General features: G+C 43.3%; 2 protein-coding genes across 2 annotated transcripts in view; both read left to right on the forward strand.

The window, feature by feature from the left end:
* The first annotated feature begins 2,882 nt into the window (after positions 1–2,882).
* On the forward strand, positions 2,883–8,732 carry LOC142775097 (uncharacterized). Its single transcript, XM_075876422.1, has 11 exons — positions 2,883–3,027; positions 3,191–3,311; positions 3,420–3,580; positions 3,689–3,815; positions 4,264–4,400; positions 4,478–4,601; positions 4,688–4,833; positions 4,920–5,043; positions 5,105–5,256; positions 7,655–7,778; positions 8,540–8,732. The coding sequence occupies exons 1-11, from the start codon at positions 2,883–2,885 to the stop codon at positions 8,730–8,732; spliced, it is 1,554 nt and encodes a 517-aa protein (XP_075732537.1).
* A 5,102-nt stretch (positions 8,733–13,834) lies between these two features.
* Positions 13,835–18,458, forward strand: part of LOC142775098 (uncharacterized) — a 28,869-nt gene continuing 24,245 nt past the window's right edge. Inside the window, exons 1-14 of the mRNA XM_075876423.1 lie at positions 13,835–14,042; positions 14,158–14,281; positions 14,380–14,534; positions 15,078–15,222; positions 15,302–15,438; positions 15,516–15,642; positions 15,713–15,870; positions 16,138–16,258; positions 16,419–16,570; positions 16,630–16,750; positions 16,831–16,994; positions 17,095–17,224; positions 17,505–17,644; positions 18,169–18,295. Of these exons, the coding sequence (XP_075732538.1) occupies positions 13,835–14,042; positions 14,158–14,281; positions 14,380–14,534; positions 15,078–15,222; positions 15,302–15,438; positions 15,516–15,642; positions 15,713–15,870; positions 16,138–16,258; positions 16,419–16,570; positions 16,630–16,750; positions 16,831–16,994; positions 17,095–17,224; positions 17,505–17,644; positions 18,169–18,295 (2,009 nt within the window). The remainder of the gene's footprint in view (positions 14,043–14,157; positions 14,282–14,379; positions 14,535–15,077; positions 15,223–15,301; positions 15,439–15,515; positions 15,643–15,712; positions 15,871–16,137; positions 16,259–16,418; positions 16,571–16,629; positions 16,751–16,830; positions 16,995–17,094; positions 17,225–17,504; positions 17,645–18,168; positions 18,296–18,458) is intronic.

Consider the following 18,458-nt stretch of genomic DNA (forward strand, 5'->3'; position numbering starts at 1 on the left):
CGTTGCCACCGTCGCCATCTTCGTGAGGAGGGCACAACTAACTGCAAATAAAAAATGAAAAAAAAAATAATGACACCACAAACGGTAGTGGTAGCGACGTCGCGCATTGGCCCTACTTTGCGCGAAATTGAATTGTTTTCAATTGCTGACCTTTTACGTGCCATTATTAATACGTGATTCTATTGCGCCTTGCGCCTCGCTAATTGCATGCAACAGAGAAAATAAAAAAAACGAAGATTGAGGAAGCAAAGTTGTTTTATTAGCCAAATGAGGTACTTATAATGTGCGCAAAAGCAGAGGCAATTGTGAGACAACTGTCCCCAAGCACAATAGCATAATAGTTCTAAAACTCACTTTGCCCAATCGTCGAAAACCACTGCGGTGAGAAAGCAGCTTTGAAATATAGCTTTGGCAGCCGTAGAGTACAGCGCCTCGTTGCTTAGCGGGTGGCGTTCACCGTCACCAAATGTGAGGGCACGCCAGCCATGCGCCAGCGAAGACAGTTGGCAGCCACAGGAGTGGCCATGTTTGCGCATTCTGTGAGCTAGTTGAGCTCTGAAATGTCACTACAGTAAACAGCGCATAAAAACAAGTAAACTACGGAAGGTACGCATGAAACAACCACGGAAAAGTGAGCGATGACTTGACGATGCGCCGAACCCAAGAACACGCCTAACTAAACACAAGCTCTGATATAAGATTGCCTGGATACACCCCCTCCCCTCCCCAGTAATGACCCTCGACGAAAAATTGAGGCAATCAACTATTTCGCCGGTTGTGAGATACACCGTAAAGTATGTGATAGTTAATTTTGAAAAACTTTGACATATATAAAATTAGGACTTTTTGAAGAAGAATTCCTATTGAGTTTTTAGTTTTTTTTTGTTTGTCCCCTCCTCGCCAAGTCGTGCTTCAATCATCGGTGGGCGTTAATGCCTGTGGCAATAAGTTTCCGACACTTTTCGTTCCAAGTTTCACGACCCATGAAATTCGACCTTGCTGATTATTTAAAGCAGACTTGGTACAGGAATTAAAGCTTCAAAATGACTATATAAGCAGCTCGTGTCTTTAAAAATTATCACTAGGAAAAACTTCCGACACTTGTATTGAATGGGTGCACTTTTGCGCTCAGTGGAACGACAAACAAATGAACGAAGATGCCTCTGGACTATTAACTATTGCGTTTATAGTTGTGTTACTGTTCTCCTAGAATTTATTTATCACCTATTATATTTTTTATGTTTTGTTATGCGTGTTATTTCCGATTGTGTTCTTTATTTACTCATTCATTGTGATCAGTTTGTACCCTCATATTGTTACATTGCTTAGGAACTTACAACCTGGATGTACGACCCCCCCCCCCCCCCCTCCTTATGTAATGCCTCCGGGCCCTTAAGGTTGAATAAATGAAATGAAATGAAATGGTTTGAAAACACCGCCGAACTTTGTCGACCGTGCTTCACGCGATGCCGGGTTCCATCATAACCAATGAAACGCCGTGTGCTGAGGGGTGTATTTGTCTTTTTTCTTTTTGGACTGCTGGCACTCTCAAACGGGGGTGTCGTTAGAGCTCGCAAAAATACCGAGTTTTCGCCAAGCTTGGGCGAACCTGCATAGCGTCCTAATTCGCTTACCCAACACGTTCGCAACGGCCCGTATCCAGTGCTCTTGCATTTCTGCTTTGTAACGGCTACGGAAAATCGCTAAAACTGAACTCCTTTACATCCATGGCAATTGACAACGCAACCGTAGCGTCGAATGAGGTCTTTCTTTGTGGAGCGCGGAGCTGTTGCGTCTGCTCTTGTTTTCGCCGTCGTTCTGGTGAGCGAGTCTAAACAAAATGTGCGTATAATTTGCAGAAAACTGAGCCTTTTCCATGAGTGTGTAAAATATCACACGGATCTACCTTGCTCCGGCATGCAAAAAGTACTCGAGTCGAAGAGAGTCCAGTATTACACACAGACAATCAGCAAATATGTCAGTGAAATCTGTGACGCTCCGATGGAGCCAGGTAAGATGACGAAATCTCGTTGAACTTCGTTGAGGTGACATAGTTACTCGGGTTATGCGAAATATTCAGTGTTGCACAAGACTTTTGAATCAACTGTAAATGCGACTAAAATAAAAAGTTAGTTAAAATTGGCCTTGTGCCTCTCTGACGTTTCTGATACATGCGCTTGAATTCGTACTTTACGGTGAGGAGGTGAAGTTTCGGGCTTAAATATTTCTAGTCATTGACGTAAGGTCTGTGGAGTCCTTATTATGCAATACAAAACTTCTCAAAAAGGATTAGGTGACCAGTTTACAAAAAAAATTCTTTAGATATGCCCCTAGTTTGAAGTTAAGGCCACGTTCCTGGAAAATTTGCATGTGTAACAAATAAATAAACGTTCACTGGTGAGTGAATATAAAACTATAAACTTTGTTCTTGCTTCAATAACGAAATAAAGTCATGCGTTATTGCGAAAGTCATTTTAGTAGAAAAATTTGAAGTTGAGAAATTATGGTCACCGGTTCTTAGACCATTTGCACGTTGAAGTGAATGGCTACCCGTCGTATGCGCACTTAGCCCTCGGTTTTGCTTGCAATGGCGTAATGACTACTGAATCAAAGTAATAAAATGCTCACAATAAATTTTGCAACGCAACGTCTGCTTGCTTTGTACTAGATTCCTGCATCAAAAGCGAGCTGGTTCCAAAACTCGCCGAGTGCTACACTTTTATAAGATACAAAGTCATCCCAAAAGCGAAGTTTATCAGTGACGTTTCTGAGCTTGACGAGTCCTGTTCGTACGTATTCTCTCTTACTTTGGCGACCAAGTTAAAAGGAGTAACGCGCGCTTGTTATCTAATGCGAAGCCTGCGATTTTTTTTAGAGCTGTAATGAGTTACCAGACATGCGTTCAGAGTGTCGTTAAATTAACTTGCAACGGCAGTGAAGACGTGATCAATGATGACGACGTGTGGAAGTACGCTGTGAAGCATTACGGCGCTTACAACTGGACCTGTCGCAACAGCAGCTACAATGGTGAGTGTTCATGTTTAAAAATGACAATGAAGTGATTTCCGCAGGGCCGTAATTTAGGGAATTTTAGCATAAGCGGGGTTAGCACGAGCAAATGCTTGCACGCAACTTTCATTGTCTCTAGTAGAAAAAGTCCTTTGATTGTTTACGGTGTTATATTTTATAGATATGTGCCGCAAAGAGTTTCTTCTTGGGAACCTTACTGAGTGCGTCGGTTTCATTACGATATCTGTTGTTCCAATGAGCAAGGACAAAATGAACCCTCTGCAGCTGCGGAAAGCTTGCAAGTAAGTGCCTTTTACGCGGAATCAGCACCATCTACATTTAATTACTTATCACGGCAGTGGTGTAGGCTCACGGGATCGCGCGTACTTAATAATCATTCTTACCTGCAGCTCTCTGTTGGGCTTTCAACGATGTGTTCTATCTCGTGTGCTAAGCTCTTGCCAGTACAACAGTGCCGTGCTTGAAACGCCCGAAATTCGTCGCTACACGCACGAGATCTACGATCAATACAAGTGGGTGTGTGATGTTCCCGACAGTAGTGACATTGAAGGTAAGGCGCGCTGTACACAAATCGGGGTTACATTTTATACCTGTTGCTTTGCGCCTGACCTGTTTGGGCGTCGGGCTTGACGTCAAAGTTTTACTGATCTTTTCGCAGAAGAAATTGCTTGCAACGACATGAATATCGTCCAGCACCTCAAGAACTGCTACCCATTTGTCGCTTATAATGTCATACCTAACGTACAGCACACAGACATCGAATCCGGGATTCGAACCGCTTGCAGGTGAGTAGACGTTTTAGCAGGACATGGTCCTGATCGTGGGGCTTGGTCGCGCATGAAAAAAAGCGTGTTGCTGTCAGGAGTAGTATACACCTGTACAGTTCCTAGCTTGATTTAAACCAACAAAAGTGGTTAATACAAAGAAGTCTATTGCGCAAAGGTGGTCATTAGACTAATTACTCCCATAACATCCGTAAATTTTGCGCAATTTACGTGTACCTTTGAGTAGGCTTAGCTTCTTTTATTTCTTGGCGACATTCAACTGGAGGCGACGGGACGTAGGTGCTAAGTGTAGCCTGCTATTTGGCCATTAAAGCGAGTTTTGGTCATTCCTTTGTGCAATGGTTTGATGAAGGCTGCTCCTTGTGAAAAACCAACAAACGATAATTTCTGCTTCACACATTGCAAGAAGCCTCCATTGTATGCTCATATTCTAAAAAAAAACACGCAGTGGTGTACGGGATTACCAGTTGTGCATCAACACTGTGCTGCAAACCTGCAAGCATAACGCTACCTCCCTCGACGATATGGTAGTCAAGTATTACACCAACGAAGTATTCAGCAAGTACAACTGGACGTGCGAGACCGGTTAGTAATAGGCGTGCTTTTTTTTCATCCCCTATAATAATTCTAAGATCCCTACTTACACCGAAAATTCTTTCTAGGCACCTTCTGCCGGGAAACTGAGCTCATCAAGAACCTTACCCACTGTAATGGTTTCCTCACGTACAAAGTACTTCCCAACATACTAGACAAGCACCACTACGGAAAGCTACGCATTGCTTGCAAGTGAGTGGTTTCAAGATTTCAGCGTGATTCATGAGCCTTGCGTTCTGGCAGGCATCTGACGTACTGGTATTGATTAACCTACGCAGGGGCATCAAGGATTATCGGAAGTGCCTTGACTACACTATTGATATGAAGTGCAGATACAGCAAGATATTAAATAAGGACAATATTTGGGCAAAAATATCTAAAAGCTATCAAGCATACAAGTGGGCTTGTGATGCTTACTTGCCAGGTAAAAGAAGCGATAGTAATTACCAAAAAATGACAAACTGTTTTCATGAGAACTCGCTTACTGAGCATCGTGCGTGGTCTACGCAGAGACGGAGTGTGACGAGCAAAGGCTGGAAGAAACCCTGAATGAGTGCGCGGGAATCGTTGAATATGACGTCAAGCCGTACACTGACAATCCCAGGGACACGGAGCGAATGAAGACGGCATGCATGTAAGTTCCCCGTCCCGACAACTTGGGCATACGTGTGCTACAAAACAAATTTTTTTTCTAGGAATCTGAGGGAAGCGCAAAACTGCGCTAAGCTGTCCATGTTCCAAGTTTGCGACAACCTTGCCGTGCCCGACAGTGCCAACATAAAGAGGCTCTTGTACCACATCATACAGAAGTACAACTGGACATGCGTTCTGGCTGTAGATTACAAAGGTATGAAATTTTTCTCGTTTAGTGATTTTAACAATATATCTCCGCGTAAACGGGGCTCACAGGGTCAGAAATTATGCTTTGTTCTAGCATGAAGTGCACAATGCGAAAACACTTCAAAACAGTATTCAATGAAGCCAGTTGGCTTTTTTTTTTGGGGGGGGGGGGGGTGCAGGGCAAAACACACACGGACAAAGGTGCATAGTTGACACCATGGGCACTATTATGCGTCTCTGTCCGCGTGTTTTTAGCGCTGCAACTCTAAAACGTTTGACCATGAACCAACTCAACCAAACCAAAGTTCTGCTAGTTGGTTTGTAGCTAATACTGGTTCGAGCAGCAGGACTCCCCCCCCCCCCAAAAAAAATAGAGAGAAAGAGAGAGGACAGACAAGGGCGTTACTGCACTAACTGAATTGATTCCTTTGTGCGGCTAAATAAATTATCAAACGCGTGCAGACACCAACAGATACAAACTTGCGCCTCGTGTTTCCACGAACTAACAATAGCTCGTGACAATGTAGAAGTGCTTTGAAGATTTAGACAGGGATGTGACGAGACGCACAGCGCATCCGTCACTTACCTCTGTCCGCGTCTATGAATCGCCTCTACATTGTTATCACACGCAACCAACTGGGTGCGCCGATATTAGCTGCGAGAGAGAGACATAGATTTTCTCGTACGAACCACTGACGCATGTGCTTTCCTCCTCGATGGCTTGGGTTTTATTCTCGCTATCGCCAATAGATAAGGCCCGAAAACGGTGTTCTTGCCTCCTGAAAAGACCTCAATCCAGGTGCCGTTGTGTAGAGGCTGACAAGAAAGGAACCTGTGCGAAGAAGCGCTGGATAAGATGCGAGAACGTGGTCATGTAATACTTCGGCCAAACAGGTCAATGTCTTAATAAGCGGACATAATAAATGCTGCCTTCCTAGAGACAACAGCACCTTGCGGCGGCTCACTGCAAGGACTGTGCATGACACAGGTACCTTGAGCAAAACTTTGTTATATAAAGAAATGACAACAACCTAAACGGGAGATACAGGAAACCCCCGAGATCGATAATGGAGGCACGTGCATCAGAGCAGCGTCAATGCTTCTGGCAAGAAAATAATTTCTGGCAGCTAATAGTTCATTGAATCACCACGAGGCGCGAAGCAATGGTACTACCTGTTGTTGTCTGTGGGCCCTTAGCTGTTTTGTCGCGGACACAAATAAAATTCAATTGTTAAGTAAAGTGAAGCCCTTTCCAGTCCTTTGGTCACCGTTTTTTTTTTTATTCTGCTGTTCGAACCAATATTTGTTGAAACACTGAACTTCGAAATAAAGCAAGTAGGGCTTACGCCACCTAGGTGGCGTTAATAGACCACTTTGATACCAGCATCCATTCGAGTGCTGGCATCAGTACTGCCAACCTGTGGAGCCACTTTTTTCCTCTCTGAAGTGAAAAAAATCCCTTGATTAGAGTTTCTAACTAAGTAATGCGCATACTTTTGTATCCTCAGCCATCAGTTTGGGTACTGTCAGCATAGTTTCAACTTGAAATGCATAGAGTGGAGCAAAAATCATCTTTAGAGACAAAATTTGTCATGACTTGACTTGGTTATCGGGAGTAGTTGCTCATGCCAGTCGTATGATAAAAACATTTGATGTCTTATTCAAATCCATGCTCACACATCCAATGACGCCGACGCCGACACTTACGCTGACGCCTGCGTTTCTGCGAAACGAGGTCTTTAACGCTATTGCGTTAGTGTATCACGTGCTACGTACTAAAACCACGATATGATTAAGGCATGCCGTTGTGGTGGGTTCCGGAAATTTAAGAACATGTTCGATATTGCTGTAATTTACATTCAAGATGTACACTATACCATATGGTCGGAATGGCAAAAAGTTATTATTGCACTCTTTTCGTTTTTAAGTACGTTCGATCCACTCTTTTGTGAGGATTATTTATTACTTGAAAGGCCTAAAAGTTCATATATTCCAGTCCTTTGCTCGCCGTTTTTTTTCTGCTTTTCAGACCAATATTTGTTGAAACACTGAACTTCGAAATAACGTTATTAGGGAGGACTCCGAAACTATAAGATTTAAGAATAATGCACTAAACTAAGTGATTTAAAACGATGAAATAATTATTCGACAACCGAGAATATTGGAGGAAGTAACTATATATCGCAAGTATTTTTGTTAGAACACGTTTATTTGCTTCGCTCATGCTATACACGCAGCGGAACAATTCCGAAACATCAACAAATCAAATTTCACCATGTAGTACAAAGCAAGCTGATATGAGCTAGAGTCGCTTGTTTTGGACTATCTGATAGGCGACACTTAAGCATTTCGGGGTCTGATCGTACATTCAGTGTAACCTATTCATTTTTTTTTTCACCGCAAAGCCCAAGCGATATGCGACAAGTCGAGCTTGCTGGAAAATATAACGGAATGCATGGGCTTCATCACGATCAGCCAGCCAAGCCAGTTTCATTCCTCAGGAAGCCGTCGGTCGGAGTCTCTATGCAGGTAAGATCACGGTGTTTCTTCAAATTATCACGACTCCTCACTGTTCCTTTTTAAAGACGATAGTCTTTCTTGGGGACCTTCGACAGAAAAGTTTTGGTCTGTCTGTTCTTTTGTCTGTTCATCCTTAACGACATCTTAAAGTCTAAATGGCACCTAACAATACTCCAAACGGACGACCCTATCCGCAGCTCCCACCAATATTGCTCAATATTCAGTGTTCATACTTGTGCGATTGTCAATTAAAAAGCAATTATTGCGCATATCTGAGGCATTGTAACGACGCGTCAATAGTCTTTATCTGTGCCTTTTGACTAGAAAATGCATACATAAGTAATTCTAAGGACCATAATAAAGACCATACATAAGTAATTCTAAGCGTTGCATCACGCTGTGCTGACGATGCAACGCTTGCACGAAAAGGCGAGTGTTTCCAACGCTTCGCTACGACGGCACGGTGGTGGCACCTACCCGTCACCTTGCGTTCTACACCTTATCACCTCCGAGACGGGCGCGCACGCTGCGCGCGCTTCGTTTTCCAAGATAACTGCCAGATAGCGCTCATGTCTCATGTGTGCCGAGATGCGCTCGTTCGCCTCCGCTGCACGCCCGAGGCACTCTGACGCAGCGCCTCCAGAATACCATCCACCAATTTTCTTGCGCAGAACATCAAATAAACGTTTTGTTCACTCTCTCCAGACGCAAGAGGCGACATTTGCAGTATAACATGCAGATACGCAGCCAATTTTTTCCCTTTATTGCAGTCACTACCAGGACTACAGGAATTGCGTCGCAGACAAGATAACAAGCGCATGTCAAACCTACGATGATCTGCTGGAGCATCCCGACGTTTTGAACGCCACGACTGCCGCGGTGACTGCCGTCAAGACAGCTTGCTCGACGAAAGTGTCCGCGGGTATGCTGCTTTTTGCCTTCAACAGTCGCCTTATCATTTAACAGGCACCAAAAATAGTGCGACTAAAAGTTTAAATCAGAGCACGATATTTTATTTCAGACAATCAGTGGCCACAGAAAACGGCACCAACACGAGTGCTGTTCTTCCGCTTTCTCAGTCCTTTCTTACCGGTATTCATGGGCGTGCTCACAAGGGGGGCTTTCAATAACTTTAGGGAGGTGCCAATTCTACCCCCTAAGACAGTCGGCTGCTAATGCACAGGTCGCGGGATCGAATTCCGGCTGCGGCGGCTGCATTTTAGATGGAGACATGGTGCAGGCCCATGTGCTCAGATTTGAATGCACGTTAAAAAAAACCAGGTGGTCGAAATTTCTGGAGTCCTTCGCTACGGCGCCTCTCCTAATCATATGGTGGTTTCGTTACGTTAGACCCCTCATATCAGTAAACCGATTCCACCTCATATCTTTACTCTGGTGGGCATGTTTTATCGATGCTTCAAGCTGCAGGTTAATGACGCGCAGGTTTTTGACGATAATGGTGGCAGAGGACTCCTGGCGCAGCATGTGAAAACCCGTTTGTTGCCTATTTGTATTCCATGATGGCCGGGGACCGAAGGCAGGCCGTTGTGTGGATAGCCCGTAATCGCTTCATTTTCATTTTTGCATCCACATCGAATCTTTTTCTTTTTTGGAAATTGATTGGAGGAGATGGGGCTGCGCTGAGACTTACCCCCATATTCTAGAACGTCCCTTCACTCAACGCTCCACCTTCACTTGAGAAAGGCGATGGAAGCGCCGTCTGTAGTCACAGCAAGTCACTGCATATCAGCGATAATCTTTGCGATTCTTGAGTAGCGCAGCGCCATTTTCAGCCGAGCGGCGGCGCAGTGTTCAACTCTGTCAAGTGAAGGGTTAAAGTCGAGTTGAGAAGCGTTTGTGAATATGGGGGTTAACCTTTCCATATGGAGAACCATGCCAAGGGCATATGCTTGTACTTTCGCACTTCAGTGCTTGTCTTCAGCATGAATGTGAACCAACTCACCCGCATCGCTGTTATTTATGATATCGCGTGCCAAACTGCATCACTACGCCTCCTAACGGCTTAACAGCTAGCTTAGAAAATAAGTACTGCGCACGCGCATCCTTTTCTGCCTTCCGGTCTCCTCGTTCGCTCGCTGCAACCGCGTAAACACCGGAACGTGGGACAAAACGCTAGGGGTGTGGCTTACGCAGACGCTTGCCTTGTGTCCCGAGCGAAGATATTGTTACAAAAGTACCTTGTTCGAAAAAGTCTTCGCCATTACACATCACTGAGTGCTTTCACATGGACTGCAAAATTGGCACCTTGTGTTCTCCACTTGCATAATATTTCTAGTGAGGTTCCCACCTTTATTAGAAAGCCAAATCCAAAGGTGCCTTAATAAGGAGACATACGTAACGCAAACAGAGCACATCATATCATACTTCCTCGTGCTCCGTAATATGATTGTGCGCGTGATTTTCAGCACATGACCGTTTGGTGAAAATAAGTACTCAGCGCAACCGCCATAAATCAATAATCGTAAAAAAACATGATAAAATCAATCATCACTTCGAGATGTTGCGCACACCCAACAAGGATGACAGTGGTTGCTTGACTTTAAGTTGCGGCAGTGAGAATAAATAGTATTCGATGGTTGTGCTCAGGGAGCACAATAATTTAGTTGAGAATACAGTTGTATCAGACTATTTGTCAATGCACTGCAAAAGTTCTCACTGTGAACCACTTTTTGGACCGTGCTCAGTAATAAAAAAAAACTGAGGATAAGCTGACACGTGAAGTCATTGCGCGAAGTAATTGCGTGAAGTAATTGCGCGAGCACTCTTTTTGTGACCCTCTACAATAAGGAAATGGAATTTTGGAACGTCGACAAGACGTAGGCAGTGTTCAACAACATTAAGATGTCTGTTGTTTTTTTTAACTTTATCCTTTATTTGGTTCTTGACCTAAGATTGCTTTCATTGGCTTGTTGGGTCTACAAAAAGCTATAGTCTGTCAGAAAATGAAGGATCAGTTGCAGTACGGTCCTTGTCCTGTGTACTTCCGTCATCCACGTCTATATGTATGCTGTAGTCTGCTATGGTCTGATACCAAACACGTAGTAATGCATGTCATTGGGATAGTTCGTTTATCGATCTCGAATGCATGTTTAAACAGCGCGAGGACAAGTTAGACTCGCAGAACACACACAGATGAAGCGCACACTTCGAAGTGTGTTTATTTCTTGAGGGTACAACATTTATAAATTTTGGCAAGAAGTAATCTCACCGATAACCATACAATCTGCGGAAATGTGGTAAGACCGCGTGCGCGCTACAATATCGGAAACATTCTAATGTGTCTATCTGATGAATCTATTTCCTTACGTGATAAATATAATGAAGGTGAACAAACCCACATATCACCTATTTTTGCTACGGAGAATGCTTGAACAATCTCCTTTTGTTATTGTTCTTGCCTTGGAAAGGAATTGAGTTCAAAACCGGGCGCTACCTTAGTGAATGCGCACAAGAACACAAGCGATCTATGCGCACTGGCTCGGGCAGTAATCTTGCCTTACACTGCAAGAACTGCGACAGCTGTTTTCGCAGATGGAAACAAGAAAATTCTTTCCAAACCAAGAACAGGAAAGGAGATTTTCGAGGCATTTTTCAAAGCAAAAAGACGTTACACGTGTGTTTGTTCACTGTCATTATCTTTATCAAAAAAGGAAATGATTTATTAGATAGCTCATTTGGATCCTTCAGATTGCAGCACGCACGTGGTCTTGCCACATTTCCGCAGAATGTATGGTTATCGGTGCTATTGCTCCTTACCGAAAGTTATGAATGTTCTACCTTCAATAAATAAACATAGTTGGATGTATGCTCTTCGTGTGTGCATGTTCTATGTGTCTACCTTGTTGCCGTTTTCGCGCAGTTTAAACATGTCTTCAAAATGAAACACGTCCAATGTGAAAACATGCCATAAAGCCATTTTCAGAAATAAAATAGTTAATTACGTTAGGTACTAACCTACAATTGAGTTAATATAGGCTCAGCATAAACATTGAAGTGATATAATGTTAAAAATGGCTATACCTATATATCGATATGGTACAGAACTAATAAAACACACCAGAAACCACACTTAAGACCTTGTTCTACAACAAGTTATGAAGCGGCATATTTAAACGTACGTTATTGACGAACATTGCGCGTTACGTTTTAGAAGTAAATTTTCTCCAAATCTTTATATCTCAATGATTCGCAAACACGAATTATTACGCTTCGATGTAACACACATCTCCATCACAAAACTAAGAGAAGTGTTTACGTAACGTCATTCTTTTTTGCTGAAAGGAAAGATAAACTTACCGTAGGCACATGATAACCCTTAACTTGTTATTATTTGTTTTTTGCTAACAGGAAGCGTATGCTCGACGTCCAGCCTGCGGAAGCAGTACACGACGTGCATGGGGTATTTGCGAAAGTACGCCATTCCTCGGTTACACGACACGTCGAGCCCGGCAAATTTGAAGATCGGTTGCAAGTAGGTGTCGCTCATTTCGTATTCGCTGTTGCACCTCTTGAAGTCGCGCATCGACACGCTATATGCCACTCTGTTTTCAGATACCTCGAGAATTACAAGAAGTGCTTGGCTTTGAAAACCGACATAACCTGCACGAAGCTCAAAAACTGGGCGAACAATGCGGTGAAGCGCCAGTTCGAGCGACCGCTTGAAATGTTCGAGACATTGTGCCGGACAGGTAAACAGAGAAATGGCTTTTGTAGCTGTTTTCTAAACTATCTGTTTTTTTTTTCAGACGTGCATTGTGAGCCCAGTAACATCGTGAAAGAGTTTGAACAGTGTAGTGGCATTCTGCAGTACAATTTAATTCCTTTTTCGTTGGACAAGAGAAACTCTGAGAGATTGGGGGTTGCTTGCTCGTAAGTGCCCCAGCCTGCAAATCTTCACTTTTTTCTCATTTACTTGTTCTGTGACGACGCGGATGTTATTTTGCAGAGCACTTCGTGCTTACCAACAGTGCCTTGCCATCAAACTGTCACCCTGTGCGGCAAGACCGGGCTTTGTTTCGAATTTGGAAATACGGAACTTCACAGTAAACACCATAGAGCAGTACAAGTGGGTCTGCGACTACGTGCCACAGGGTAAGTTGCACAACTTTCCTGTGACAGCACAGTTGGTCTCGAGAGACGTGAGATTAAGATAACCCAGTTCTATTTGTTCAAATATATTTTCCAAATTCATATATATATGTAATAATTGGTTTTACGTTTCAGGCTAGTTGAACGCTTTCGACACAGATAAAACATGAACTAGTAAATTGACTGGGCTTGTTATAGGCACAATGCACTGGTATTATTGTCGTTTTTTCAAACCCTACTGTACATACGACTGAACTATTTTATTTAGCAAAGGAGGGTGGGAGAGAGGGAGGAGGGAGGTGTGATATGCACTAAGACGCGCTTGTCATTTGTTTTCTATGCTTTTTGTACGATGAGATTACACGTGTGGTCGGAGATTACGCGAGACTTGTTTTTGCATGTTTGCATGAATTGCTTATTTGTTGTGCTACGCTGTCAGCAAAAGTGCGCGATTCGCCTATATTGAAGTACTATCTATATTATATTTGTATGAATGTGTTGTCTTAGTGTGCCCGGGATAGAAACAACCGTTTTGTCAGCATGTGTCAGCAATGTATCGGCTTGTATTAACAGTTCACGTTCGGAAAACTTTGTGGACATCCTCTTTGATAAAGCTACCTGCAATTCGTTAGTTCCGCTGTATATTATAAGTTCACTTAAATATGTCACGTATCCTGGCAGTCGTGATTATGTTGTTTACTGTTCTTTAGTAATCACAACAATTTTATGCATTCACTGCATTTCTCGGAAATTCTTATTTATTTCAGGTATTTGCCGAGAGAGAGAGGCAGTAGCTATGTTTCAGGAATGCTTCAAGTACCTGGCGAATCATTCACGAAAGAGTTTGGCTAGTAACGGGCGAAGCAAACCGCGTTACTTCGAGAACATGTGCAGGTCGGTTGTCAGTTTATTCTCTCCGTAGTGTCATTTTTTTTTTACTACTGAAAGTCTCTAATATGTCCGACCCCCATTCTTACAGTGATGTGAAGGCTTACCAGTTCTGCATCCATTCTGCCATGGAAACGACGTGCAAACAAGAACTGCTAATACCGGAGTCTAGCGAAGTACGAATGTTCACGAGGAATTATTTCAACGCCTATAACTGGAGCTGCGATTTGTTCATGGGAAACTATGCCAAGATGGATAGTGCACATTCAAGCAAAGGTAGATGGTTCTGCCAGCAACACTTATTGCTGTTGTGCAATGTTTAGGACGTGTATATTTTTAGCTAATAGTACAGTTGTACTATTTTATTTATTTATGTTTTTTATTGTTTCAGGCTTAGCTTGTACAAAAGCGGGACTTCTATCGTCACTGAGAATTTGCGCTGGATTTTTGCAAGTTCGTGTGTATCCAAAGCTGGACAAGTTCGTTAACAACGCCGAATTGTCTGATGCCTGCAGGTATGGCTAGCTGTTAGACAGAACTCATGCTGGATGACTAGTTTTCTTATACAGCCTCATAGGGCTGTTTCTAAAGTAACTAATCTTCATCTTTACAGTGGCCTCACCGATTTTGAGTACTGCACTACAATGCAGATTAACAAGCAGTGCGTAGGTCGCAACTTACAAGTTCTTCAAGATCCAGAAATACTGTTTTTTACAAAGGTCCTTCCATCAGATTACGCCTGGGTTTGTACTACACAGAGTCACACCGGTACGTAAAGCGTGTTTTGTGGGGTGTGACGTAAATTCTCACTGTACCGAAGCATAGTGGCGCCAGCTCTGTGCCAGCGTGAAAGAAGACGTTGACGTCCGTGTGTGGCTCGTAGTCTGCCAGCCAGTCCTCGACATCTTGATCTTCAGTGCCGTTGTATACCGGTGGGTCACGCAGATGAAGTACACCAGAACACATGACAGGTGGCAGCGTGGAAGAGCCTTGTGGGGGATCGACGCGCTCGGTCATCGCGGACTGAGATGGTAGCTTACGGCTGCGGAGCTCCAGGACGTTACCCAGCACGTTTCCACCAAATGCAACGAGCAAGGTTGCGTAAAAACACAGGTTATTATTCCAGAAACGTTAGCCGCAACAAGCTGGTACAGGCGGGAACCCGGCAAGCACGAGCCACACACGGACGTCAACGTCTTCTTTCACGCTGGTACAGAGCTGGCGCCACTATGCTTCGGTACATCACATATAATTCCTGAAGGGAGCTACAGCGTGGTGTGAATCACTCACGAAAAATTCACTACTTTCCAGAGCCACTCTGTTCTGAAGAACGCTTGATGGAGGACCTCAAAGAGTGCTACAAGATTATTCAAGAAAAGGTGACGCCTTATTTGCACGACCAGAAGAGTCAGGTGAAAACTGTGCGAAATGAAGCTTTAGGACTTCTGGCTTGCAGGTACGAAGACTGAGGCCATACAAGTTGATGATGCGTCTTGTTCCGCATGGTTGTGACTATTTTGTTTCTTTGCATATAGGAGTGTCCTAGATTACCAGTCCTGTGTTGCCAAAAAAACCGAGCATTGCGCTCGGTCGTCGCCCCTGCTACAAAAATCTGAAGTGAAGTACTACATTTCGGACGTCTTTCACATGTACAACTGGACGTGCTACCAGAGTAAGCATGCCAATCCCACGCGAGAATTATACAGTTTCGCTTTTCCATGCTAACTTCCCGCATGTTCTGGCGTGCAGAGGCACTGACATGTCGGGCCACCGACGTCGCCAAAAGTTTGGAGACTTGCCAAGGTTTCCTAGACATAGGCGTTTTGCCGTTTTCTGGCAACAACACAAAACTCAACCAGATATATGCAGCCTGCAGGTTAGTACAGTCCCAGGTGCTGTATTAATGACCTTTTGTCTCATCAATATTTGTTGCACTCGTTTTGCAGAGGTACCCAGGAATTCCAGGGCTGTGTCAAGAACACAATTTGGCGCCGCTGTCCAGGCAGCAGCGATGCTTTGAATTCAGCAGAAGTAATGCGGTACACTGAAGAGCTGTTCGACAAGTATAACTACACATGCCAAGCTACGACCGATATGAATAATGGTACGAAAAAACGCTGCTGTGTATTGTTAACCGTTTTACAATGAGGCAAAATCTTTCAGCAGATGACTTTTATAACATCAATATAGCTGAGAACTAACTATATTTTTAGCGAGTAGTTTCTAGTGTGAATAGCGCCTTCAAAAAAGAAAGCTGATGCAAATTGTAAATGAAGGCTTCTGTTGAATGATTGATTCATGTAAAAAATCGTTACTGGATGAGTTTCTTACTCTCTCGCATACAGTGGATTTTTTTGTCTTTTTTTTGTAGTGTCTATTTGCAACAAGGACCCTCTAGAACACTTCAAGACGTGTACCGGTTTTTTGACAACCAAGGTGGTAACCAGCCTTGAAACTATTGATGACCCAGACGCGCTTGTACAAGCATGCAGGTTAGAGGATACTGTTATTTTGATTCGAGAGTTAACAGTAAAAAATTGTAAATATAACTACTTTGTTAACAATTTTTTGTTGCGATTTTGCTGCAGTGCATCTGTTTCTATTTGATCTCGATAATGGCATGCATTAACAAACATTATCATTTACCTCCAGGTCATTTCTAGACTACAGGGAGTGCATTGAGAACAACTACGCCAATCACTGCCGCTCTAAAACTCTTCCTGGTGTAGCGAAATACTTGGAGTACACTGCAGATTTGTACCAAAGATATGCATGGACGTGCATGGTGATCCGCCCTTCAAAAGGTAACATATGGCTGAGTTAGATTTCGTATTGTGCTGAAACATGAGCTTAACCTGTACAGGAAAGTGCCAGGAAAGCAAAGTCGCACAGGATCTTCGCCAGTGTTTAGGGTTCATCACTGAGAAAGTAGTTCACGTCTCTCAGTATCGGAAATCTCCCCTTAAGTTGAACGACGCTTGCAGGTAAGTTCACCCACAAATCTTTCGCGTCACACGACTCCTGACAATTTTTCAGTGGGTGTCATATCTATGTTTTTGTTCAGGAGCCTCGAAGAATTCAAGACATGCATTTACACCAAAGTTTTCGAGACCTGTCCCAGGAACACTGAACGCTCGAGCGTCCTTCGGTCGGAAGAAGTTGAACACTACCTTGAAATGTACAACGAATACAAGAAAGAATGTGACTTACTGAGCTCAGCCTTGCAAGGTGATGGAATTTTGATTGCCTCTATTATTGCCAAGTATCTACCATCACAAAATCTTAACGTAAACGGTACTTTACTGCTGCTTGCTTATTTTTCACACAGACAGGACCTGTAGCGAGGAAAATCTCTATCTTCACTACAAGACTTGCATTGGATTTTCGACTATGCATGTTGATCCGTACATCAAGAACATGACCTTTCCAACTGACAGCTACCGCAGTTTGGCATGCAGGTGCACCTTTTTTTTCGTTTTGATACTTCGTAGTATATTTAGCACGAAAAAGCGGTCCCATGCGAAGCGCAAATTGATTAAGGAGTCTGCGAGGACAGTATTTCTGTAAAGACAATATTTTCACCAGTAGTTAGGGGGTTATACATACAGGTAGCGAAAAGAAACAAACAAGCAGACCATATAGTCAGGCTCACGCACCTTGTAAAACTCACGCATGCAGTGCACTTTCGTCGAGTTAACATCATCCATAAGCTATACTCAATTTTCTTTCCTTTCACAGCGCCTATAAAGACTACAGCGCCTGCCTGTTCAAGAAAACTGAGGACATCTGTGGGGATCAAAATGGATATGTGCACTACGATAACGTGCGGTACTTTATGGGTGAAGTTCACAGGAAGCACGACCATATCTGCAGGCCGAGTAAGCTTTCATATGACTCTGCATTAAAAAGAGTGTGTTAAAAGACAAAGAAGGAATCATTTGAAACAAAACCATTTGCAAGGTGAATTAGCGTTAAAGCTCCTCAGGTTAAACTGAGCGGAGCTCAATAACTCGTTTTCAGAGGTATGGAACATTATTAGGTGTAAATGTACAACTGTTGTCACACCTACGCTCAAAGAAAAACATGGGAATAATTCTCTGGCTATTTTTTGTGAACCCGAAGTTGCCGCATATGACTTTTGTTGGAGAAACACGGGAACTATTTTTGGAGATGACTATCGTTTCTTCGAAGTTTCCTGGGACCCGAAAAAGTTAGTGTCTTTTTAAAGAGAGTCATATACGTATGAATTCAGGAGTCACCGAAAAAAGCGTTGTTTTTCAGAGTGTATGAGTAAAATGAATTTCTAACGATAATTAAAAATTGATTCAAATGAGAATTTCAAAGAAGTTACCGTAGCGATGCTGCGCTGCGTTTACTGACTTTTTGAATGTGTTTGCTACAGGTGAACATGAGTGCAGACTAACAGAAGTCTTGGATGTTTTGAGCGAGTGCAGAGGATTTCTGCATCTGAATGAGCCAGCCAACCCGAGTGACTACAACAACTACGTCAAAGCCACTCGCACGTGCAGGTGCATACGACGTCTATATCTGAGCTATCGAATCGAAGCGGGTATCTTGTTTTGTAAAGCACGACGTAAGGTTGATAAAACAGATTAATTTCCTATTCCCACCTTTTTTTGCTCGTTGCACGCTACGGAGAAGATGATAATAAGTGAGCATCCTCAAAATTCA

Source organism: Rhipicephalus microplus, chromosome X, assembly GCF_043290135.1.
Source record: "Rhipicephalus microplus isolate Deutch F79 chromosome X, USDA_Rmic, whole genome shotgun sequence".
Lineage (NCBI taxonomy): Eukaryota > Metazoa > Arthropoda > Arachnida > Ixodida > Ixodidae > Rhipicephalus > Rhipicephalus microplus.